Source organism: Marmota flaviventris, chromosome 7, assembly GCF_047511675.1.
Source record: "Marmota flaviventris isolate mMarFla1 chromosome 7, mMarFla1.hap1, whole genome shotgun sequence".
NCBI lineage: Eukaryota > Metazoa > Chordata > Mammalia > Rodentia > Sciuridae > Marmota > Marmota flaviventris.
This window is the reverse complement of record NC_092504.1, coordinates 4,893,662-4,916,703: the sequence shown is the minus strand read 5'-3', so window position 1 is coordinate 4,916,703 and position 23,042 is coordinate 4,893,662. Positions and strand designations below refer to the sequence as shown.

General features: G+C 51.8%; 3 protein-coding genes across 3 annotated transcripts; 2 read left to right on the top strand and 1 right to left on the bottom strand.

The window, feature by feature from the left end:
• Positions 1 to 1,896: 1,896 nt before the first annotated feature.
• On the top strand, positions 1,897 to 4,559 carry S100p (S100 calcium binding protein P). Its single transcript, XM_027935165.2, has 2 exons — positions 1,897 to 2,034; positions 4,410 to 4,559. Exons 1-2 carry the CDS (start codon positions 1,897 to 1,899, stop codon positions 4,557 to 4,559), a joined length of 288 nt encoding a protein of 95 aa, XP_027790966.2.
• Positions 4,560 to 10,594: 6,035 nt separating this feature from the next.
• LOC114093553 (MORF4 family-associated protein 1) lies at positions 10,595 to 12,520 on the bottom strand. The gene is made up of 2 exons (XM_027936345.2): positions 11,975 to 12,520; positions 10,595 to 11,481 (listed from the first exon to the last, which is right to left on the bottom strand). Exon 1 carries the CDS (start codon positions 12,361 to 12,363, stop codon positions 11,980 to 11,982), a length of 384 nt encoding a protein of 127 aa, XP_027792146.2. The 5' UTR covers positions 12,364 to 12,520; the 3' UTR covers positions 10,595 to 11,481; positions 11,975 to 11,979.
• A 5,222-nt stretch (positions 12,521 to 17,742) lies between these two features.
• Bloc1s4 (biogenesis of lysosomal organelles complex 1 subunit 4) lies at positions 17,743 to 18,922 on the top strand. Its single transcript, XM_027936800.2, has one exon. It carries the CDS (start codon positions 17,899 to 17,901, stop codon positions 18,541 to 18,543), a length of 645 nt encoding a protein of 214 aa, XP_027792601.1. The 5' UTR covers positions 17,743 to 17,898; the 3' UTR covers positions 18,544 to 18,922.
• Positions 18,923 to 23,042: the final 4,120 nt, after the last annotated feature.

Here is a 23,042-nt window from a genome sequence, read left to right as displayed (position 1 = left end):
GATCTGACGCCTTTTCAAAATCCCTCCAAAGATCTGTACCATGAGAAGTCCTTGAATAGGCTACTGTGCCTTTTTTTTTTGGTACCGGGATTGAAACCAGGAGTGTTTAACCACTGAGCTACACCCCAGCCTGTTGTGTATTTTATTTAGATATAGGGTCTCACTAAGTTTCTGAGGCTGAGCTCACAATCCTCCTGCCTCAGCCTCCTGAGCCTCTGGCATTACAGGCATGCACCATCACGCCTCACCCACTGTGCCTTTTGCAATACGCATGAAATAAAAAAATCTTTGGAAAATAACATGTGTTCATAATTAAATTTTCTGAAAAGCAGACCTTTTTTTTAGCAAAGACAAAAGAAACACAGATTTGTGAAGGCCTGAAGTGGCTCCCCTGTGCCAGGGCCTCGGCCAGCCAGGCACCCCCCAATCCAGTCCTCAGGACCTCATAGCAGCACTCAAAGTCAAGTCACTGACCGGCTTAAAAATGTCAGGATGATTTTTTCTTTGGCAGGCTCTCTGCCAGAGGGCCATGAGAACCCTGGCTTGGAATACAGCGCCCTGTCCTAAGGAGGGGCTCCAAGGAGCAGCCCTGCACTGGAGGGGGCTTGTCCTTGAGGTCATAGGTGAGTGACTCAAGCCAGGGCAGCCCAGGTGGTCCTGATAACATAAAAACTTGAATGGCTGCAGATGGTCAAAAGAGCAAAAACCCCTGAGCCTTACAGTGTTTCTGGGGTGGGGGAGCTGCCCCCACAGCCTTGGTGTCTGGGACTAAATCGCCAGAGGGATCAACTTCCGGAATCTAGCAGGGTTTGAGAAATACTAGACCGACCAGTTTGTCTCCTGACCTGGACATTCCAGTGGCCTTACCCAGCTTGTGACCAGCAGCTGGGCTCAGAGGCCTGCTGTGTCCCCCTGAGAGCCAGAACCCTCCTTGTTGGGAAGCCAGATCCTGCTGTGCGCGGCTGCTGATCTTCTGGGGTCTCTGATTTGCAGGTCGCTCTGCTCCCAGTGAAACTGCCTCCGCATTAGTTTCAGGCCACTTCACAGATCTGGGTTTGCAGCCTTGCAAGCTCCAGGACCAGCCGCCTCCTAATGACCCTTTCTCCTTCCATGGAGGTGACAGCCTCAGCTCTCCCCAGACACGCTGCTAAGGTGCTGGTGGGGACTTGGCAGGGATGGTGGCCTGTTCCCTGAAATCATGTCCTAAGAGAGACCAGCCCAGCTCAGGGGTGAGTGCAAGAGACTTTCCCTGCTCCTCACACAGTCACCAAGTGCTGAGCCTCCCTTGTGGATGCAGCCCTATGTCCAAAATCAGCTGTTAGAAGCCCAGCTGCTCCCACTTCCAGCCACACCCTGTGTGCTGTGCCTCAGCAACTTCCCAGCACCTGGTGCAGGAGTGTCCCCATGTCCCCATCTACAACAGGGTGGGGGCTGATTGGAAGAGGGAAACTGGAGCAGGACTTGAACCTAGACCCCCATCCTGTAATCCCTGCAGGCTGCTCCCTCAACATCCTGTGGAAAAGCCTCCCAGCACCCCCACTGTGGCAGGAACGGGCCACAGAGGGATTGGGGAGCAGCTCCCCTGAGTTCTGAAAAGGGGATGATGCTCACCTACACCCAGTGCTCACCCACTACTCAACAAAGCCAGGCCTCATGTGCCCCAGAGACCCCTCCTGTCCCCCAGGGAGGGTGAAAGGGGACGACCCTGCTGGGTGCAGAAAGGGTCTCAGCAACGCATTTCACTGGACTGGGTGACGAAACGGGAAGGGCAGGATTTGCTGACTGTCCCACCCTCTGTGTCAATAGGAGGCCAGCCCTTAAAGCACCATGAGGCCTCCAGGGGACATTTCCCCAGCAGGCCAGTCTCAGAAGGAAGGAGGGTCCACAGCCAGCACCATGACAGAGCTGGAGACAGCCATGGGCCTCATCATCGACGTCTTCGCCCGGTACTCAGGCGGTGACGGCCACCGGCAGTCCCTGACCAAGGGGGAGCTGAAGCAGCTCATGGAGAAGGAGCTCCCCGGCTTCCTGCAGGTGCGGCCAAGTCCAAGGGTGGCACAGGGAAAGGTGGTGGGCATGGCAGGCAGAAGGGACAGGAACGACCGACTGAGCCAGCCGGGCAGGTCCAAACAGACCCAGATGCAGGCAAGGAATGACCCGAAGTCCCTGCCGGGGACACTGGGCATCTGGGCGGGGAGTGGGTGCCCAGGCGGATCCTTGAGACGTGGAGCTAAGTCCCTACAGTGTTGTGATCAGGATTCTTTCCCTGTGGGGCCTGGGGGGAGGGTGGCACTCCTGGGCAGGGGTGGGGGCGAGCATGGAAGGCAGGGCAGTTCCTGAGGTTGTTTGCGGGCCCCTCAGCTCTCCCTCTCCAAGGCTGCTGGCCACGGACATCCCTGCTCCTCCCCCTCCTCCTCCTCCTCTTGCCCACCAGCCTTCCTCCTGGGCCCAGGTCCCTTGTTACCTGGTAGGACCCACAGGAGTAAGACAGAAAACCCATCGCTGCATCAGGCAGGAGCCATGGGGCCTGGAGCTCCCAGGAAGCCCCCAGGGCCCCGGGACCAGCGCCTGGGCAGCTTCTGATGGGTCTAAACAGGGCCCCTCTCCCGCTCCCTGCGCCCACCACTCTGCCATTCTGCTCTCTGAGGGGTCTTCGCTGCTATAGCAGGTTGAAAGGGAAGCGAAACTGTCCAGTCCAAAGCATGACTGGACACACCAAGCTCCTGGTACCCAGGTCTCTACTTTCTAGATGTGAGTGAAATGGATCTTTTTTTTTAGTTGTGAGTGGACACAATGCTTTTAGTTTACTCATTTTTATGTGGTGCTGAGTGCCTCCCATGTGCCAGGTGAGCCCTCCACCACTGAGCTACAGCCCCAGCCCCAAGTCAAATGTATTTTTAAAATAAGCTTCACCTGTCTTCCTCTACTATAATGTGTGTTTGAGGCGGGAGTGAATACGGAAGGGAGGTGGAGCCCCCCCTCCTATCTACCCCACAAACACTGCTGTGAGCGGATCCTGATCCTGTGCAGCTTCCTGTCTTCTTGGACTGAACGTGACCATGTAAATCCTCAGACTCCGATGGTCACTAAAAGTGCCCACCCCCACAGGCTGGGAACTTGTGTGTGGCGTGTGGGTTGTTTTATCATCAAAGTTTGAGATTTTAGTTTGTGGGGCTTTTGATCTCACAAGGTGGGGAGGGGCAGGTGCCCAGGGAACACACTTTGAGAACTAGTGCCTAAGCCAGGGATTCTCCACCTGGGTTAGGTCAGAACCAGGGAGGGAACTTGGACAAAGCAGGGCCCTGGCCCTTGGACAAGCCTGGCTCTGTGCCTTGCCAGCCCTCCCTCCAAATGGTCCTGGAGGTGAGAAAGTTGGAGAACAATGTCCATCTGAGGGAAGGGACCGTGCTGGCCTTGTGGTCCTGTTTCTTTGATACCCAGCCCAGGGCCTGGCTCAGTCAGAGCTTCTCATGCAAGAATTAGAGTGAGTACTAGGTGACTGTTGGCTACAAACTTGGTGAATGTCCCTAGGAATGGCTGCAAGCTATGCCAGGGTGGACATGTGGGCGCTCCTTTGCCATCTAATCCCCTGACTCTTGCTGTGTTGTCCCAACCACCTCCAGGCACAGCTGTGCCGCAGCCAGAGGACATAGGTGTTGCTTTCTTGGACACACAGAGTTCTGGTTCCTGGCTGGCTTGAGCGCCCCCTGCTGCTGCTGTGCAGACCTGCACCTGGTGGAGCTTGGTCCCTTGGGGAGGACACCACCTCTGCCCTGTCACATGAGTCAAGGCAGCTTGGCCCTCTCAATGACCTGGGGCCATGGGTCGTGAGCCACAAATGCTCAGGACCAGCAGACAAAGAGCAGGGCTTCTGTGCTCCCTCCACACCTGGGTCTCAGACCTTCTCTGTGTGACCCTGGGCAAGTCCCGGGGGCCCTCTGGGCCTCACGGTCTTCATCTGTGGCTCCAGTGGCACTTGTTCCTGCCCGGGCTTGTGAGAACTGAGGGTCTGTGTAAAGCAGGCTCAGTGCTGGCATGAGGCGACCGAGCACCGAGGGAATTCATTTCCTGGGGGTGATCGCCATTTAAAAACGCACCGTAAATCCAGTTGTTCCCCTTGAAGAACTTACAATACAGTGTCCTCCCAGGGGGTACGATGCAATCCCCGCTTGACCTAAAACATGACAGGTCAGCTCGTCCTGTCATACAGCCCAGGGCAGCTCACGACACTCAGAGCCTGTGTGTCCTTTCCAGGGACCCAGCGTCTGTTCCACACAGCTGGGCCTGGCACTGAGCCTTGTGACAGCATGTGTGGCACACATGCAGGTGGCCCCCATCCCCGTGGCCCTGGCTGAGGCCGAGGCCCTGCTCAGCACCTGCATCACTCACTCTGGGCCTCTCTCCTCTAGAGCGGAAGGGACAAGGATGCTGTGGGCAGGCTGCTCAAGGACCTCGATGCCAACGGAGATGCCGAGGTGGACTTCAGTGAGTTCATCGTGTTTGTAGCCGCACTCACGTCTGCCTGCCACAAGTACTTTGCACAGACAGCATCCAAGTGATGCCCTGCACCGGAAGGACCTGGGAGGAGTCCCTGGCTCCCAGCCTCTGTTGGCAATTACTTCCTTGGGCTGAGCCAAAGTCCCCTAATTAATAAATGCTGGTGAATGATCCTGCTCTCAAAGTGGTGCTCTCCTTTAGACCCCAGACTCCTCCCCCACAAACACCGATTCCCACTGGTATCAGCCTGACGTACCAACAGCCATCTGGTTGTAACCTGGCACACACCCCAACCCTGAGGCATAAACAAAGTTGTTCAGATGGTCGGTTGAGCACAGTGTGCTGGCCGCTGACGCTGAGATTTTTTAGCCGACACAGGACATGTGCATAGTTTCTGAGAAAGGCCAGGCAGCTAGACCATGGCCACCTCTGTCCCTCTTACACTTAAACCCTTTCTCCACCTCATGGTGTGGGGTCTCCATCCTGCGGCCACCCAAGACACACTTCTGTCCATAAGTCCCCAATAAATTGCCCCTGTGTGATCCTGGATCTGTCTGGCTTTTCTGCCTTTTGGCTCCATCCCACATTGGCAGCCAGTTCTCAAACTGGACCAGGATTTTCTGGAACATTCACTATGTAATGCCACATTTAATGTCTCACTGCCAGCCTGGTAGACGGACAGAGATGAAAAGCACAGGTCGGTTGGTAACAGTCCGTTCCCGGTCCACTCCCTGGGGTGCCCTCTGAACCAGCCCATGGCCGAGGCCCAGTGCCCACCCTAGAGAATCTGTGGGCACAGCGAGGGCCACCCTGTAGTGAGTGTGCATCCAGCCAGCCAGCCACCTGTTAAGTCATGCCATTCCTCAGCCTTTCCTGGGGTGCTCAGTGAGCCAGGCTCCCCGTCACTCCAAACACCATGTTTTCAAGTAGCACAATTTTCTTGGTTGTTTTGAGGTGATGGGAATTGAACCCAGGGGTGCTCGTCCACTGAGCTACTCTTCTAGCCCTTTGTGTTTTTTATTTTGAGACCGTGTCTCCCTAAGTTGCCCAGGGCAGTCCTGAGCTTAGCATCCTCCTGCCTCAAGCTGCTGGGCTCTGGGTTGCGGGCTGCACCCCTGGGGCCTGGCCAAGGAACACCTTTAATGGTATCAGAGTATTTTTTGCTATGAAGAGCATAAATCCAGTGACAGAGAAGAAATGAGTACAAGTACGGATGAGAGTCACCGTGAGTAAGTGCTCCCGTCACCCGAGCTCATGGCTTTGTGCCACCGTCTTCAGGAGAGGACCAAAGTGACTCAGGGCAGGTCGCAGGTGTGAGGTTGTTATCGGGTCTGTTTCTAGGACTCAACCCAGTCCTGCAGCCCTCCCTGTGTGTGAGGGGTCTTCCTGCCGTTGGGCGAGGGCTTCTCCACCAGTTGCTCTTGCTGCTGCTGTGGTTTCTTCAGACTGTGACACAAGGTGAATCCTCGGAGCACATTTAATTAACACATGTGCTCAGGTGTATGTGAATCACGGTTTCCCACGTTACTCAGTGGGTTGTAATCTGCCATGATCACTATAGTGACTCTCAAATTGTCCCTGACATGACCGGTGGAGCCTACTTAGGCTGGCTTCTGTCCTTCCAACATGTCCCCAACATTCTCTGTAGGCCCTTGCTTGCTGTCACATCAAGATGTCTGGATACATCTTGATCTTTCCTTGCCTGTCTCTGAAGTTGGCCATTCCTCCACTCAGCCCTGGCTGCTTTTAGTGCTACCTAGAAACTAGGACCTGAGAGGTAAGTGAGTATGTCACTGCTGGGGTGTCCCTGCTCCCAGCCCTCTCAATGGACAGACCCAGGGAATATTTGCAGGTATGCCTGGAAGTTCATACAGATGCATACCCCCCATCTGCATCTATCCTGTGTACATCTGATACCGCAGATGCGGACCTCACCTTCAGCGCCACAGGGCACCTTAGTGTCCCTTCGCCCTGCTCGGTCCGAGCCCCACACTGCTCCCTGCAAAGTCGCCCTCCTCGCCTCTCAGGAGAGTCACCTCAAAGGCTGCCCTGAGTGGTCCCCTGTGGATCCTCTCCCCACCTCACTTGGGCTGACTGCCTGGAATACTCCCGGGGACTCCTTCCCCACTCATCAGGGGCTGACTCCCGTCCCCTGCCCTGCCCTACAAGAGTCCTCCTCACGCTGGACTGTGCACACTGGGGACACCTTCCCCAGCCTGTTCAGAGGGCTGACCCTGCGGGCCTTGGGCTCTGGGCCCTGGGCTGGGCACCAGAACACCAATGTCACTGTGAGGATGTTGCACAGCCTAGCCTCGCCATCCATGAATCTGTTTGTAAGTTCACCTACCTCTTATAGTTTATTGTAACCCAAGCGGGTGCTCATGGTGAACCCCTGGTCACTTGCAGACGTGTGCAAGCAGCAGAGCTGCGTCATGTGACACACACACTCCCCACTGAGGCCCAATAGCCTGCTCTGCCTTCCCGCCCAACTCCTGTGCTGTGAGCGCACCTGGGCCAGGGTCTACTCAGGGCCTTGGTTTGGGTTTTGGTCTTTGCCTCTTTGTGCTTTTGTGCATTTTTGTTTAAAATGTCTCCCGGCTCTGTCGCTGCTCAGGTGCTGGCTGCTGTTCCTAAGCACAGGAGGCTACGACCCACCTTATGGAGAAAGCATGGCAGATGAGCTCCGCAGAGGAGGCAAGAGCAGATGTGCTGTGAGCCTCGAGTGCAGTACTAACTCAGTAGCACCTGGTAAACGAGGTGCCTTTAAACAGAAACACGCACAAGGCACGGATACAGAATGGCCAGTCGTAGGTGTGCGGCTGGAGGCTGGTAGCGCCCACTCCTGTTTCCCCAGGGACAGTGACTCGGCATTTGCTAACGCAGCGTTCATGGTGACTTGGAATAACTAGTACAGATGACGAGAACCAACTACACACATTTCCTCAATTGCAACCACCTGGCAAAATGCAAGCCCCAAATGTATGCTGGACCCACTTTCTCTGCACCTCACTTTCTTTTTTTTTTTTTTTTTTTTTTTTTTAAATTTTAATATTTATTTTTTAGTTATCGGCAGATACAACATCTTCGTTTTTTTTTTTGTATGTGGTGCTGAGGATCGAACCCGGGCCGCATGCATGCCAGGCGAGCGCTCTACCGCTTGAGCCACATCCCCAGCTGGACCCACTTTCTCTGCACCTTCGCCCAGGAAGCTGAGTAGCCCCAGGGTTACAGAGAGACAGCCCAGGCCGGGTTGAGACAGGTGGCGTGGCTGTAGCAGGTGTTAGAGGGAGTTCACAGGAGGTGGAGGAGGGTGAGTGAGCAGAGAGGAAGGCAGGACAGGCAGAGGAGGACGCTGAGGGGACCCCAGAAGAGGCCAATTTCAGGCAGTGACAGGAAAACCAGGACACAGCTCTGGGAGGGACAGAAGTGCTTGAGGACACGTGGAGTCCACGTGCTGAGTGACTGAGTGAGCATCCTCAGCCCCTGTGGCCTGTCCTCAGTGCCATGCCTCTCCAGCACTAGGAGGAAGTTCCAGAAAGCAAACCGTGTGGACTGCCTGTGCTCCGTCTCTCAGTACAGACCAGTGCTTGGTATACAGTAGGAGCTAAGTATTGGTAAAGAAAACATCTGAGACAAAAGGAATTTTTAAGTGTTTCAAGGCCAGGTACAGTGGCACATGCCCGTACCCAGCAACTGTGCACACTGAGGCAGGAGGAGCACAAGTCTGAGGCCACCTGGGTAACTTAACTACAGTAACTTAGCAAGAGACCCTGTCTCAAAATAAAAAATAAAAAGGGCTGGGGTATAGCTCAGTGATAGAGCGCCCCTGGGTTCAGTCCCCAGGACTGCAAAAAAATTGTTTCAAGCAGAGAAGGGCTGCACAGTTCTCTAGCTCATCTGTCAAGGATAGGACTGAAGTAAAATGAGAGCTGCGAGGCCAGTTTGGAGACTGTCACTAACAGCTGTGGCTTGGAATAGCTGGAGGGAGGCAGATGAGTCAGGGTGGAATCAACATGCTTTGGTGATGGCCGGGTAGGGGAGGGGAGTGCCGAGGAGAAGGGCAGTGTAGGGAGTAACACTGAAGCTTCCTGCAGCTGAGCTGTCTGCGGAGGCAGCGGACACCACTCAGCGTGCTTTACGTACCTAACTGGCACGTACGTACCTAACTGGCACGCATTCGCTCAGCAGTCAGAGCCAACCATGCGCCAGGCAGACTCTGGTCCCAGTGTTAGGAATTCAGCAAAGTCTCTGCCCTAAGGGGTCCAAAGCGCAGCACACTTCAGGCTGGGGTGGTGCCCCAGTGGCAGAGCACTTGCCCTGCATGTGTGAGGGCAAGTGCTCTGAGCAACTGGGGAAATCCAAGCTCCTAGCTGACTGCTGCTTACAGACCACTGACATATAATCGGCTATAGGAGATTATAAGTAGGAAACACAAGCAATGTGTCTCTAGGCTACATAATTATCATAAGTATGTCAGAAGACAACTGGCCTGTCACTGCAATACTCCTAAGAGCCAAGGGTCAAAATGATATGAGACTTATTTAGTACCCTGGAGTACTAAGAAGCAAAACACAACCCTAAGACATCCCTATGGTTGATTAATCAAGGGGGAACTGTACGCAACTCATAAGTGTACACAGCACACACATACTATGGACTCACACATGCATTCATGTTTATATATTCAGTTTTATTTTTTAGCCCCCAAAGCATGTTTCTTGTTTTGGTGCTGGGGATCAAAGCAGGGCCTCAAACAGGTCAAGCACATGCTTTCCCACTGAGCCACCGCTTCCAGAGAGCATATTTTTAAATCAGTGAATAGTGAACCAAGGTCTATGACACCCCTGAGAAGCTCCCTCAGCCAGGTCCTGCAGTAAGAGGACCCTGGGCCTCTGTGATGTGCATCAGTGTGAGGTCACCTTGGGGTGAACTGGTACAGGGCTTTGGTGGATGCACACCAAAAGTCTTGGCCCCACAAAGGCTGAGCTGGTCTTTTCTGCATTGACCTGTTGGGCATTGAATTGCCCGTGCACCTCTGCACCAGCCCCACTCCTCTGCCTTCGCCTGCTCACCCCACAAGCTCATGTAGTCACCACTGCTTTGCTCATCAGTCTCATGGCTCCCAACAGTCCTCACTGCCAGTGAAGAGTGGGGAAGGTGGCCAGAGCCAGGAATAGCTTCACCAAGTGTGATTTTGCTCCATGCTTGGGCACTTGATTTTACTTACATTTTTTTTTACCACATCCACTTGTAACTTATTAAATTACACTGCTATTCCTAGGTGGGGCTGTTATTATTGCGATACTGGGGGTGGAACTCAGGACCTTGAACTTGCTAAGCCAAGTGCTTGACCTCTGAGCTATATCCCCAGCCTGGATACTTGATTTTAAAAATGCCTACTTTACACCTTAATCCAAATCATATATCTAAGCTTGTTATTATTTTACACTTGTTTTTGTGAAATTGCGATTGGCAGCTCTGGAAACTGCAGAATGCCTGTTTGCAGGTCTGAATGTGCCCACACTACAGGGTGAAGAGCCCTCAGAGCGTAGGCTCGGCAGGTCACCACCTCTGTGGCGCAGGCCTCTCAGGCCCACTAGCCTCTCGCCCCACCTCCACCACCTCACTCCAGGCGCCAAGGGTTCCAGCTCAGCAGCAGTCTCCCCAGAGCCAGCGCCCTGAGGTTTTGCCCCTGCTCCGTTCTTCCAGTTGGACTTGGCATTCGAGGCAATCCAGTCACTTGCTGACACTCTCCCAGGTTCTCCATGAGGGCTCCCAGGGCTCTGCCAGGCATACTACGTTGTCACTTGTGTTTCACTTTCTGCCCCACACCATTGCCCAACCCTTACCCTTGTATTCCTAGTACCCTGGACAGGGTATGTGGCCCATCAGGGTCCCTGGTCAACACTCAGCAGCTGCCAAAAGGCAGGGGCTCAGGCCAGAGGAGGGCCTGAACTTAAGAACTATGTGTTCTGCCCTGCCCCATGGCGCCTTCCAGGAACCATCCTCCCTCACAGTACAGGCTTACGGGAAGCCTCAGACCCACCAACGGTTCCCTCCACTGGAGGGTGAGGACACTCAAAAAAGACCATCCACGTAAAAACCAAAAAAGATTATGATTCTTTTATTAACAGGAGTTTTGGTCATTTGAACCAAAAAAATATATATTTAAGGGGGTCTTTGTTTTGCAAGGCAATCAAACACTTAGTGCACGTATGGTTTCTGACCTCAAACATCTGTTGGGTCTACTACCCTGATGACTGGAAGAGACCTCTTCCTTCCTCCAGTCCTTGTAGATTGTCCCTGATGCTCTTCGCTGAAGTCCCTGCAACATGGGAGAGTATTCAAACACTGACATGTACCACACAGCTCCTTCTTCAACTGTTATCACATGGTGTTAGCGAGGTTGTCTAAATAAATTTGCCCGGCAGGTTAGACACTATACATCAAACATAGTGTGTACACAAAATACAACCTCCTCCGTTGTCTCACAGAAGAACTGAAGTTCCAAACTATATGCAAAGTCATCTTCCACCTCTACCATCTTCTGGATCTGCCTGGCTTCCTGTAGCGGTCTTAACCATACATCCTTCATCATCGGCAACCAGGTAGTGCAGTGCCTTCCCCAGGATCTCCAATACCAGAAGATCCTGACCCCAAGTCTTCACAAGCTCCAGAAAACAATCAGGTCACAAGACAACAGCAAAAAAAAAACAGGTCATGCCCACCATTTCCAAAACACAGCAAAGTAACAAGAATTAAGTAATGACCACTGAAACAGCTTTTGATTTAAGCCCCATTTCTCCTAGGAGAATATTTCTCCAACAGAAGTTCTTTCCAGAACTAAATACATGTTACCATAAAAAAGACTGTTGCAAGGGGATAGAAGAGATACAAAAACAAAGCAGAAAACGTCGAGCTGGTTCAGTTCCCTCGGGGGTCCGTCCATCCTTGCCAGTTGAGCAGAGTCCATCAGCTATGAATCTAAAGCACAAACGGGAGAGACTTACTATCAAGACACTGTTTCCCACATCCCAAGGTTAAAACCCACAGGGATTGTCACCGCCCTCACAGGGTCCTCGGACTCACCTGCCTTCTAGGGAAATCTGGGAAGGTCTGGTAGCCCCAGCACCCTCTGGCTCTACCCCTCCCTTTCCCGTTCCCGCCAACTCCCTTAGTGCCTGGGCAGATCCACCTGCGGTGACGCTACCAGAACTGGCTTTTATGCCCCCCCGCCCGCCTGTAGAGGCAGGAGGATCGCAAGTTCGAGGCCGGCCCAGCACGTGGGCTGGAGCCGCAGCACAGAGGAAGAGGAGTGAGAAAGAGTCAGCCTTCGTGTTACTCAGAACCCTGAGCGTCTGTCATCTCTAACGCCCAGGGCACGAGGCGCTAGAGGGCGCGCAGCGGCGCCAACACGACGGCACGCGTCCTCGGGCCCGCCGGGTCCCCGAAGCCCGACTCCCGCCCGCCCGCTCACCGCCGTCACGCCGACTCGCCCTTCTCTATCCGCCGCACCAGCGCCACCAGCATCTCTGCCATCTTGGCCAGCTCCTTGGCCTTCTCCTCCGCCTTCTCGCAGCGCGGGGCCGCCCGGGGCGCCGCGCCGCCGTCCGCGCCCTGCAGGTGGTTCAGCGCGCTCTCCTCCGAGGCCTCCACCTGCGTCTTGATCTGGATGAGCATATTGTCCATCTCCCACAGCTTGCCGCGGTTGCGCGCGTGCGCCCGGCCGCGCTCGCGGGTCAGCGCCGCGATGTCCTCGCGCATCTCGTTGATGACCGGCAGCAGGAACTGCTCGAAGTCCTCCTCGGGCTCCAGCACCTCCACCTCCTCGGGCTCGGCCAGCTCCACCACGTCCAGGGGCCGCATCTTGCGCTTGGGCTGCGGCGCCGCCAGGCAGCTTCCGGTCGCTCCCTGCTCTTAACCGTAGGCCTTCGGCCTCGGGACAGCCGCGACAGGAAGCGCCGCGCACGCACTGAGCGGGAACAAAATGGACGTGTGGTCGCCAACCAGCACCACTCCCGCCCGGCCACGTTTGCGGCCCTTTCACGACAGAGCCGGGCTCCTTTACGGTCACGCTCCCTAGGCACGCGCACGTAAAGGAGCCGCGCCCTCGCGCCGCATCGCGCCCTGCCCCTTTCCCATTCTGTCTTCTGTGAAAGAAGGTTGGGGCTCCATCCTGCAGCAGTCCCTTGCAGGGTTTTACTTTTCCCCCTCCTCCCCCTCTCTCCGTCCGCCCGCCCACGCAGGCTTAGGTTAATTTTAATTGATTCATTAACCCTCACAAACGTATGAAGTAGGTGGGAAACTAGCTAAAAACCGTGCTTGAGTGACATGCAGTTATGTCCACAGTCCCTGCTATTGCACAAGCCCACCTCGGAACAACCCTGGACTCAAAACCCAGGATGCCAACAGCCCTTCTCCCTGGCCTCCCCACTGCTCACTCTAGTTCCTGGCGCCCGGGATTGTGCTGGTCAGTTACCAATTCACCAAAGTGAAGGGCCCCTTCTGGTTTGGTTCTGTCCTCTGCCCTTGCTGGAGGCCTGGCATTGAGTAGGGACTTTGGGAATGCTTTGGAGAGAAAAGATTCTTCCCTAAAATAGAAGCACCTCTTCTGAACTGGAAGCTCCTGTACTTACAAGTACCAAAAAAACTCCTTGAGGGCAAGTTCTGGTCTTAGTCACCTTTATGTCCCCACTGCCCACCAGGCCTGAAAAGCAGTGGGGTTCAATCATTGATGCTTTAACATTCATTCGTTAAGCACCAACGCATGTGGTTGTGAAATGGATGCAGTCTAATTCTAGGCATGTTCTCTCAGTGCCACACTAGCAGTAATTTGGGCTGGGGAGGCATCTTGCTTGCTTGCACAAATGCCACAGACCAGAGATTGGTTTTCTCATCTGCTAAAGACCTGTGGTCCCACCCCAAGAATCTCAGTGGCAAGAGGTACCCATGAGGTGATGTGTATGCGTTAGGCAAACACCATAGCACTCGCAGGTGTTCATCAAAAAACTCCATTAATCTCTTTGTTAAATTTATTCCTAGATTTTGTTTCATTTTGCTTTTGAGGCTATTGTGAATAGGACTATTTTCCTGATTTCTTTCTTAGCATATTCATTGTTGTAGAATAGGAAAGCTATTCATTTTTTGTATGTTGATTTTGTAACCTGCTACCTTTGCTGAATTTATTAGCTCTGACAGTCTTGGTGTGTGTGTGTGTGTGTGTGTGTGTTTAATCTTCTAAGTGTAGGATTATATAATCTGCTAATAGTGATAGTTTGACTTCTTCCTATCCTATTTTTGTCTTTTTTATTTCCTTTTCTTGCCTAATTGCTCTAGCTAGAATTTCTAGCACTATATTAAATAATAGTGGTGAGTGTTGACATCCTGTTTTTGTTCCAGGTTTTAAAGGAAATGGTTTCAGTTTTCCCCCACTTACTGTGAGGTTGACTTTAATGAAAACTATAGAACATTGAAGAAGGAAATTGAAGAAGAAACAAGATGGAAAGATCTCTCATGTTCATGGATAGGCAGAATTAATGTTAAAATGGCCACACTACCAAAAGTAATATACAGATTCAGTGCGCTCCCCATCAAAATACCAACAACATTCTTCAGAGCTATGGAAAAAAAAAAAAAAAACAGTCCTAAAGTTCATTATTGTCTTAGTCTGTTTTAATAAAATACCATAAAGTGAGTAGTTTATAAATAACAGAAACAGTGCTGGGGCTGTATATCAGTGGTATAGCACCTGCCTACCATGCATAAGACCCTGGGTTTGATCCCCAGCACCACAAAAATAAATAACAGAAATTTATGTCTCACAGTTCAAAAGGCTCAGAATTCCAAGATCATAGCACCAACAGAATCAGTGTCTAGTGAAGGCCCATTTTCTGCTTCCTATATGGTGGCTTCTTGCTGTGTCCTCATATGGTAAAAGGAGCAGAGGCATCTCTTGGCCTCTTTAATAAGGGCATTCATCATACTCAGGAGGGTTCTGCCCCCATGACCTAACTGCCTCCCTAAGGCATAATCTCTTAATGTGGGGATTGGGATTTCAACATGAATTTCAGGGGACACAAATATTCAGACAACAGCATAGTCTCATTTGGTTTCATGTGATTTCAGCCCAGGATCGTCCAGGGGGGCACAGTGATCTCTGAGCTCAGCCAGTGTTGGAGAGGCCATGTCCAAGATGTCTAGTGAGGCTGGTTTTCACTAGCATTTGCATGATGTCTTCAGCTCCTTGCTATGTGGGCTTCTCCATGGGATCGCAGTTGCTCATGAGTAGGCAGCAGGTTTTCCCCAGAGCAAGTGATTAGAGAGAAAGGGATGTCCTGCTGCTTTTTATGAACTGAAACAGAAATTCAGAGTCCCATTGAACCTGAGGACTACTTCCTCATGAAGGGAACAGGCCTGGGGGATGCCAAGGAAGCTATGGGTGGAAACAACCCCTGCCCCAGCCAGTCTGGCACAGACTAACTAAATTTGCAAATGCGTATTTCCTACTTTATGTCCCATTTTGCCACATCTTCTAAAAGTATTACCTACCCTGAGAGCCTCTGAAGATGGAAATTTGAAATGAAAAAGTTTCTTCTGGGGCTGGGGATGTGGCTCAAGTGGTAGCGTGCTCGCCTGGCATGCGCACTGCCCGGGTTCGATCCTTAGCACCACATACAAACAAAGATGTTGTGTCCGCCGAGAACTGAAAAATAAATATTTAAAAAACTCTCTCTCTCTCTCTCTCTCTCTCTCTCTCTCTCTCTCCCTCTCTCTCTTTAAAAAAAAAAGTTTCTTCTGACCTCCTTTAAAACTATTTTTGAAGGTGGGCACAGTGGTGCACACCTGTAAAACCCAGTGGCTCAGGAGGCCGAGGCAGGTGGATCTAGAGTTCAAAGCCAGTCTCAGCAATGGCGAGGCAGTAAGCAACTTGGTGAGACCCTGTTTCTAAATAAAATACCAAATAGGGCTGGGGATGTGGCTCAGTGTTTGAGTGCCCCTGAGTTCAATTCCTGGTACCAAAACTAAACAAAAACAAAAAAACCAAACAATTGGTTTTGAATAAAGCCTATTTTTCCTACCAATTTGACTCCAAATATTTGTGGAGCAGTGAGTGGTGTAGCCTGTAATCTATCCTCTTCCCCTGAGCATTAAGAGTACCAAATGGTAATATAATCTCCAAGTCACAAGTCATTGCTTCTACCCTTTCTACTAATTATGAGCAAATCACTATGCACAGTCCACAGTCCATGGAAGGAATACACAGGAGCATGAATACAGGGGATGGAGGTCACTGGGGATCCTCTGGAAGGCTGATCACACTTGCCCCCATCCACAGTCCTCAAAAGTTAATTTTAAAAAACCCTCATAGTTTTGTATATCACTATCCTACTGTAGCATCAGCTTCAAGTGCAGAATTTTGTCTTCCAAACTAGGCCAGGTGTGAATGAAGCTCCCTGGGCATATAGTTCCTTAGGTCCAACTCCTAGATTTTTTCTTGATCTGTAGACCTTTGAAATGTTGTGCGCAGGTGTGGGAGAACCACTATAGACATTCGTCCTCAAAAATGGGGGAAATAGGAGGCACAAAGAAGTCAGGGGTCCACAGGAATTCTGCAGTGCTGTCTCAAGGTTTATAACTAAGACCCCCATGCCCCTCAGTTCCACCATTTGGGCTCTTAATTCGGCACTCTGGGTCTTTCTTCTTTCTTTGTGAAAGGTAGCATGTGTTTGCCCACAAGCCATTCCTCATCTGCTTTTGTAGAAGTTTGAGAGGTCCAAAAGCCTTTCATTTTGTGCCATCTCTCTCCCTTTCCATTCATGCTGCAGCATTTGTGTTACTATAATTATCTTTAAAACTTTGTGGATTGACTGTGGATTTCATTGGGGTTCATTCCATTAGACAAAAGCCCCACTTGCAAATCCCTTCAAGACAAAGCAATCTCTGTCTTGGTCTTCTGCCCAAAGTGTTGAAGAGCAAGTTCTTAAGCTTTCTAGAGAAGCTATTGTTTGATAGATCCTATGAGGCACATCCTTCGCCTCTTTAAAGAGCAGAAGTCTGACAATACTAGGAGGCACTGACTTTAGTGTTTCTGGGCTTTTTAAGAATTCATGCAATCACTTTATGGAGCAAGACTGTCTGTGGAGCCTAAGAGACCTCTCATCACTTCTCAGGATCACACTGGGAAGATTTCAGACATGTCTCCAAAGTAGCAGGCAGTGTTTATTAGCAGGGATAAGAAAAGGGAATAGGGGAACAACTCTCAAGGGATAGAGTGGGATCTTTCAGAGAGGAAAGGGACAGAATGCCCCACACCACCATCCAGTTTTATTGGAGGTCCCAGGTCTACCTCTTGATCTGATTGACAAGTGGACTGCATCAGACTTTCAAGTCCCTATTGGACCCCATCTTACCCGATGGAGGGGCGATTTTACCAATATAATGACATCCTAAAGACCCAAGGCCACTATGGGTCCCTTTGGCCCATGCTGACAGGTTCTAATTCAAACTTGTCGCAGATTTTAGTGGGAGGAGGCTTTGCTTTTAATTATCCTATATCCTTGAGTTCTTGGTCTGTGTAAAGGCTACAGAAGTCCTCCGCCCCCAGTGTAGTTTGTGTTGGCAGGAAGAAAACTTTGGGGCCTGCACTTCTCCTGCAGATAACAGGTTGATTTCTGAGGAATGTAACATATCCCATTGACTTAAGCCAGGCAGGGCTATAAGCAGATTGCTTTTTAAAAGAAAGCATGTAGGGTCAGGACAGTTGGCCCACTTTATAGAACTATCCCCTTAACCTCGTGTCCCACCACTCAGGTCTGCCTGTTACCCATCAATACCAGAGTCATCTTTAGGTCTTGCAGTACCCTGGATATGATCTCTGCTTATGCACCATTTCCTAACCATTTGTGGCCTGAAGAACTTCCAGTCATTCCAAGTCGTCATGAGCACCCATCTTGCAAACAGACCTTTCTTTTGCTCATCTCTCTCATTTTACTTTTTGCTGCAAGAGGAAAGGAGGGGCAGGAGGGAGCCCAGAATCGGAGGGAGGCTGCGGGGTGGGAGGGGTATACAAAGGCATCGCGCACGCACCGAGCCCACCCCTTCACTGGCTTCTCACACCGTCTTTACGTTTGCGGTTGATTGGGGTTCTGAACGTGAGCCACAGCGTGCGTGCGCGCACCCGTCCGAAGGCAGGAAGCCGGTAGATGCGCGCGCCTGGGGAACGGAAACAGTTACGTGCGTGGGTAGCGGAAGAAGAAAGAGGAATTCGCGCGGGCACGCCGGAGGTGTGGTGCGGGGGCGCGGACGTACGTGGGCGTGACGCGGCGCGCTGGCGCCGGAAGCGGGGCGCGCTTGCGGGCGAGCGGGTCCGGGAGCGCGGCGCGCGGGCGCCGGCAGCGGGCCATGGAGGTTCCCCCCGAGGGTGGAGGGCCCTCGCGGGAGGAGGAGGCCGAGCCGCAGGGCACCGCCTGGAGCGGGGACAGCGGTAACGTGTCCCAGAGCCACAGCAGCGCCTCGGGGCCGTGGGAGGACGAGGGCCCGGAGGACGGCGCTCCCGGCCGCGACCTGCCGCTCCTGCGCCGCGCCGCCGCGGGCTACGCTGCCTGCCTGCTGCCCGGGGCCGGGACGCGGCCCGAGGTGGAGGCCCTGGACGCCAGCCTCGAGGACCTGCTCACCAGAGTGGACGAGTTCGTGGGCATGCTGGACATGATCCGCGGAGACTCATCCCACGTGGTCAGCGAGGGCGTGCCTCGCATCTACGCGAAGGCTACGGAGATGCGGCGCATCTACAGCAAGATCGACAAGCTCGAGGCCTTCGTGCGGATGATCGGCAGCAGCGTGGCCAGGATGGAGGAGCAGGTCACCAGGGCCGAAGCCGAGCTGGGGGCCTTCCCCCGGGCCTTCCAGAAGCTCCTGCATACCATCAGTGTGCCCTCCTTCTTCACCAAGCCGGCCCCTGCGAGGCCGCCGCGCGCCGCCTACGAGCCGCCTGTCCTGTTCCGCACTGAAGACCACTTCCCCTGCTGCCCCGACAGACCCCAGCTCTGAGTCCCGCGGCCCCTGCGCAGGAGGACCCCAAGCGGGACACTTATCCCGAGTATTAAGTTAATTAAAGGGCCTACTCATAGGCGTTTAGGATGTGGAGCATGGAGTTTTGAAGTTTATTTTCTGCAAACAAATTCTCAGTATATTCATTATTCCACGTAGAAGTGCAGTTTTCCTGTGTCTTCCAGTTCTCATCTAGCTGCTTGGTGGGGGATGGGGAAGCAAAATGAATGAACTTAATCTGTGCACTGTGGCAAAACTGTTATTTTTACGGATTTTACTACTCAACTAACAGTATTATCTTTTCAAGATTTATATATTTATATGATCATAAGAAAAACTACTGAGCCAGTAAAGCTTTGTTATTAATTAATCCTAATAATGTCTCAGTTTTCTGTGTGGCCTGCTTTTAGGGTAGGTGGCACATTAGCATTACATTCAAGTTTCCATAGCATAGATTATAAACCACAGGAAAGTAGACAATTTCTGAGAAAATATATTGGGTTTTTTGCAACTAATTCTGAAGTCGCATTTCAAAAGTATGACATCTTAGTAAATTATATGGTTTTGTTACGGTGCTGGGCATTGAACCCAGGATGCCCTGCATTGCTTTGCACTGTAGGACTGAGCCACACTCCCTTTATGATTGTCAGTATAAGGCCTCAGTAAGTTGCCTTGGCTGTCCTTGAACTTGAAATCCTCCTGCTTCTGCCTCCTAAGTTACAGGCCAGTGCCGCCACACCTAGTACAGTCTTGGTTTATCCATGACAAACAAATCTGTATATAGTTGCGGGTGTTTGATGTATAACTTTTTTTGTTTGTTTCTTTATGGTGCTGGGGATTGAACCCAGGGCCTTTGTGCATGGGAGGCAAGCACTCTACCAACAGCTGTATCCCCAGCCCGGTGTATAACTTAAGGAAAATTTTAAGTGTCATTGGAAAGGCTTTCTTCTGAAAAAGATTTCATGTTTCCCTTTTTATTTGAAAATAAGCATGTTGCTTGCAATTTTAACAGTGGGATAAAGAGCCGCCCGTCCTGTTCCGCACTGAAATCAGTGGGAAGAACTAAGCTTAGCTGCTATTTCACAGCACTGTTTTTTCTTTCCCCTTGCAATGGAGAGTTAAAGCATAGGTGTGAATGGATGGTATTAGGATTTTGTTCTTTTACCCTGTCAACAGGGAATGCTTAAGAGTCCCTTGCAGATACAATAGGGTTCAATCTATATTTTAATGTCTTATAGATGGCCCTTTAGAGACCTCAAATAAGCATTCCCCTTAGGTGGTTTTTGTGTCATTTTGTTAGTACAGATCTTTGTAGTTGATGGAGTATGACATAGAAGGTCCCTGGCAGCTAAGGGCAAGATGACATCAAATTTTCCATAAGTCATTTAGTTTCCAAAATAGTTAACAGGTGTTTACAGGATTTCTAAGTAGAGATTCATTCAGGGCCTTTCTGGATGGAGTGGGATTTGAAGCTGGTTTGTATAGATGTTAGATGAAGGTCATTAGTCTCAAGAATGGAGATTGGTAGAGCCAGGTGCACCCTGCCCTTGGCACCACTGCCATCAGGCCTCTTCCTGGCTCCCCGCTCTCCCAACTCCAACCAGCTGGAGAGTCAAGAGGACTTCTGGATCCTGGAAAACCTGTTCTACCTATTCCTAAGTCAAATACAAGATGGGGCTGCAGGGGAAGGCCCTGTTGTCTTCCTAGGTGACCTCGTGGACAACTGCTGCTGGGGTCTGGAGCTCCCCTGCTTTATAGAAGTATCAACAAGTGGGGATAAGGTCTAATCGCTCAGGTACCCCACCAATCATGCTGGGGTCAATTTCTTTGCTTGCAAGAGCACAATAACCTCTAAAAGTTTCTGGAGGGCAAAGGACATCCCTTCCATCAAGGGCAGTCTTTGGCATCCAGGAGTTGGTTTGTGCACACAGGAAACACTGGGTACTAATGAGCTGGTGAGCACTCTGGCTTTCCCCCAAGCTAGGACACTGAGGAATTGGAGTCTTGCACTGTGTTCGGAGTGTAGAAACCAGGTCTACCTGCCCTGGCGCAGGGGTCAACAAAGTTCACAGGGGAAGTGTTTTAGCATTGCTGGCCTTATGGTCGCACAGTTACTCCCTGACCCGCAACAGCCACAGGTATGTGAGCCAATGTCATGGCTGTGTGCCAATAAAAGTTCACTTACAAAACCGGGTATTGAAGCCCAGGAGACATACTGAGAAAAACTACTGGTAGTCTGAAATTTAAAGTTTTATTCTTGCTTGGCTAAACAGGCATCTGATGACAAGAAGAAAGTATCAGTCCCTAAGGGTTTTTTGTTGCTGCTGAAAATGAGAAAAGTGAAAGACAGGCTCAGGATGCCAGAGAGGAAGTGCAGGCCACATGAGACCAAGTCACAAGCAGGTGAAGTCACACACTCTCTGGACCTGAAGCTTCTCATGAACTCACCCATGGCACTGTCTTCTGAGGACTCTGATTTACAGTGATCTGTTAACAGAGGTAACACTCAACTCACCCCAAAATGTGTCCCAGTGCACCCTGCTGCCCACCCCCCTTGCCACCCTGCCATCCCAGTGCCCTGCACATCCCAGGCGGCTCAGCAGCCTTGTGGATCCTCTCCTGCCTCCCTTGCTCTGCACATGGTGCACAGCAGCCAGGAGGCTTCTCGCTCCTGAGCCAGCACTGGGGCCTGCATGAAGCCTTCACTAGCTTCTCCTAACGTTAGATTAAAACTCCAATTCTATTCTGTGACCTGCTGGCCCCTGCAGAACCCACTCCCGTCCCAAGCTGACTTCTCTCCTGTGCCTCACTCCTCTCTGGTCTCACTTGACCCTGGAAGACTCCTGGTATGTCCCTGTCATAGCACTGACTACAATTGAGATTCGTGGCTGTGGCATTATTGCCCTACCCTGCCTCCTCTGCCACCAGCCGTGAGAATTGGCGTGACCCCTGGGTCATGCCAGGTGTGGCTGCATCCTCAGCTGCCAGCACCAGGCCTGGCACATGCAGCTGCTGCATAAGTGGCCAGAGACTGGCTGAGGGAAGGAATGCCAGAAGGATACAAAGGCAAACAAAGAATCAACCAAGCAGATGTTTCCCAGGAAAGCAAGCTCTATAGGAGGGCCAAGGACTCAAAAGAAAAACAAGATGTGCTGCTTCTCCCAAGAGGAAGACAGGCTAGTAGGCGAGAAGGTCAGATGCCAGTGTTAGTCCAAACCACAGTTTCGGGGCTGCGCTGGTTAAAGACTGCAGGCGTACTCGGGCTCCAAGAACGAAATAAGAGGCCTTATTCTTAACTGCACCAGAAACTGTTGGTACGGCACTTGGATGCCTAGCTTCTAAGTCTTCTAAGAAGACTTCTTTTATGTGCCAAGAAATTTAAAAACTATTGTGCGAAAAACATTTTCCAAAGTGACCTAAATCATTGGTCACGTTAATGGAGAATGAGAGCACCTCCTTCAGGACCTTCATCATCCAAGGGGCGGGGCTGTTTGTGGTTTGTGAGGTAGTGGTCCTGCACCTGCTGCAGGAGGGAGAGCTTAAATACAGGAAGCCTGTATAAATACAGGACTGGTTGCAGGACCTTCCTTGTGGTGTCTGCAGGTCAGCTCCTTCCCCACCAGGGGGCACTGCAGGAGCAGGTAAGGCCTGAAACCAGGGTGCCGACTCTGCCTTGGGAAACTCAATGGGTGATGGCACTGAAGATTGAGACACCCTGTCCCTCTTGAGTGCAGAGGGGGGCTACAGCCAAACTCCCAAGGCAGAGTTGGCTGTTGCTTCTGCATGGGAGGTGGGAGGGGAGGAAGCTTGATGGTGGGGAGGCCAGGGTGCTAATGCAGGGGTGCCAGTTTGGTGGGGCTATAGACAGTGACCGTCCATTGACTGTCTCATCTTTCTTATCTGTCTCCAGAGGGAACATGACCATTTATCTCTCTATCTCTAAGGGCAGACAGAGATAGGGCAAAGGTCCTTTGTGACACCTAGCAGCCTGTCTGGCACAGGGCAGGCCCTGACAGTATATCTGTGGAAACAATGAAAGGGGACAAAGGGGACAAGGAGGTGGCTGATGGTGAGGCAGGCAGGCGCCCAGAGCCTACAGGTTCACTTCATGCTGTGTCGGTCCCCCTCGACTGCGCTTCTGCCTCCAGCCTGCTTCCACTGCATCCTTAGGTCCTCGCTGTGTCATGAACAGGGCCTCACTGGGCTGGGTGCCAGGTCAGCCTGGCTGTGTTAGCTGGGAGCACTCCATCCGCTGGCCTTCTCGTGGCTGACATCTCCAGGGCTTTCCTCCACCACATCGCATCAGTCAGGGTCTCCAGAGAAGCAGCACAGGAGAGGGGTATTCAGATGCCCGAGGGGGATTTATTAGGGGAGTTGGCTCACAGAAGTCCCCAGTAGGCCATCTGCAAGTTGGTGGTATAGTCATGTCCAAGTCCAAAGACTTCAGAACCAGGGAAGCAGAAGGAGTAATTCCTGGCTCCAGTTCCAGGCCACAGTCC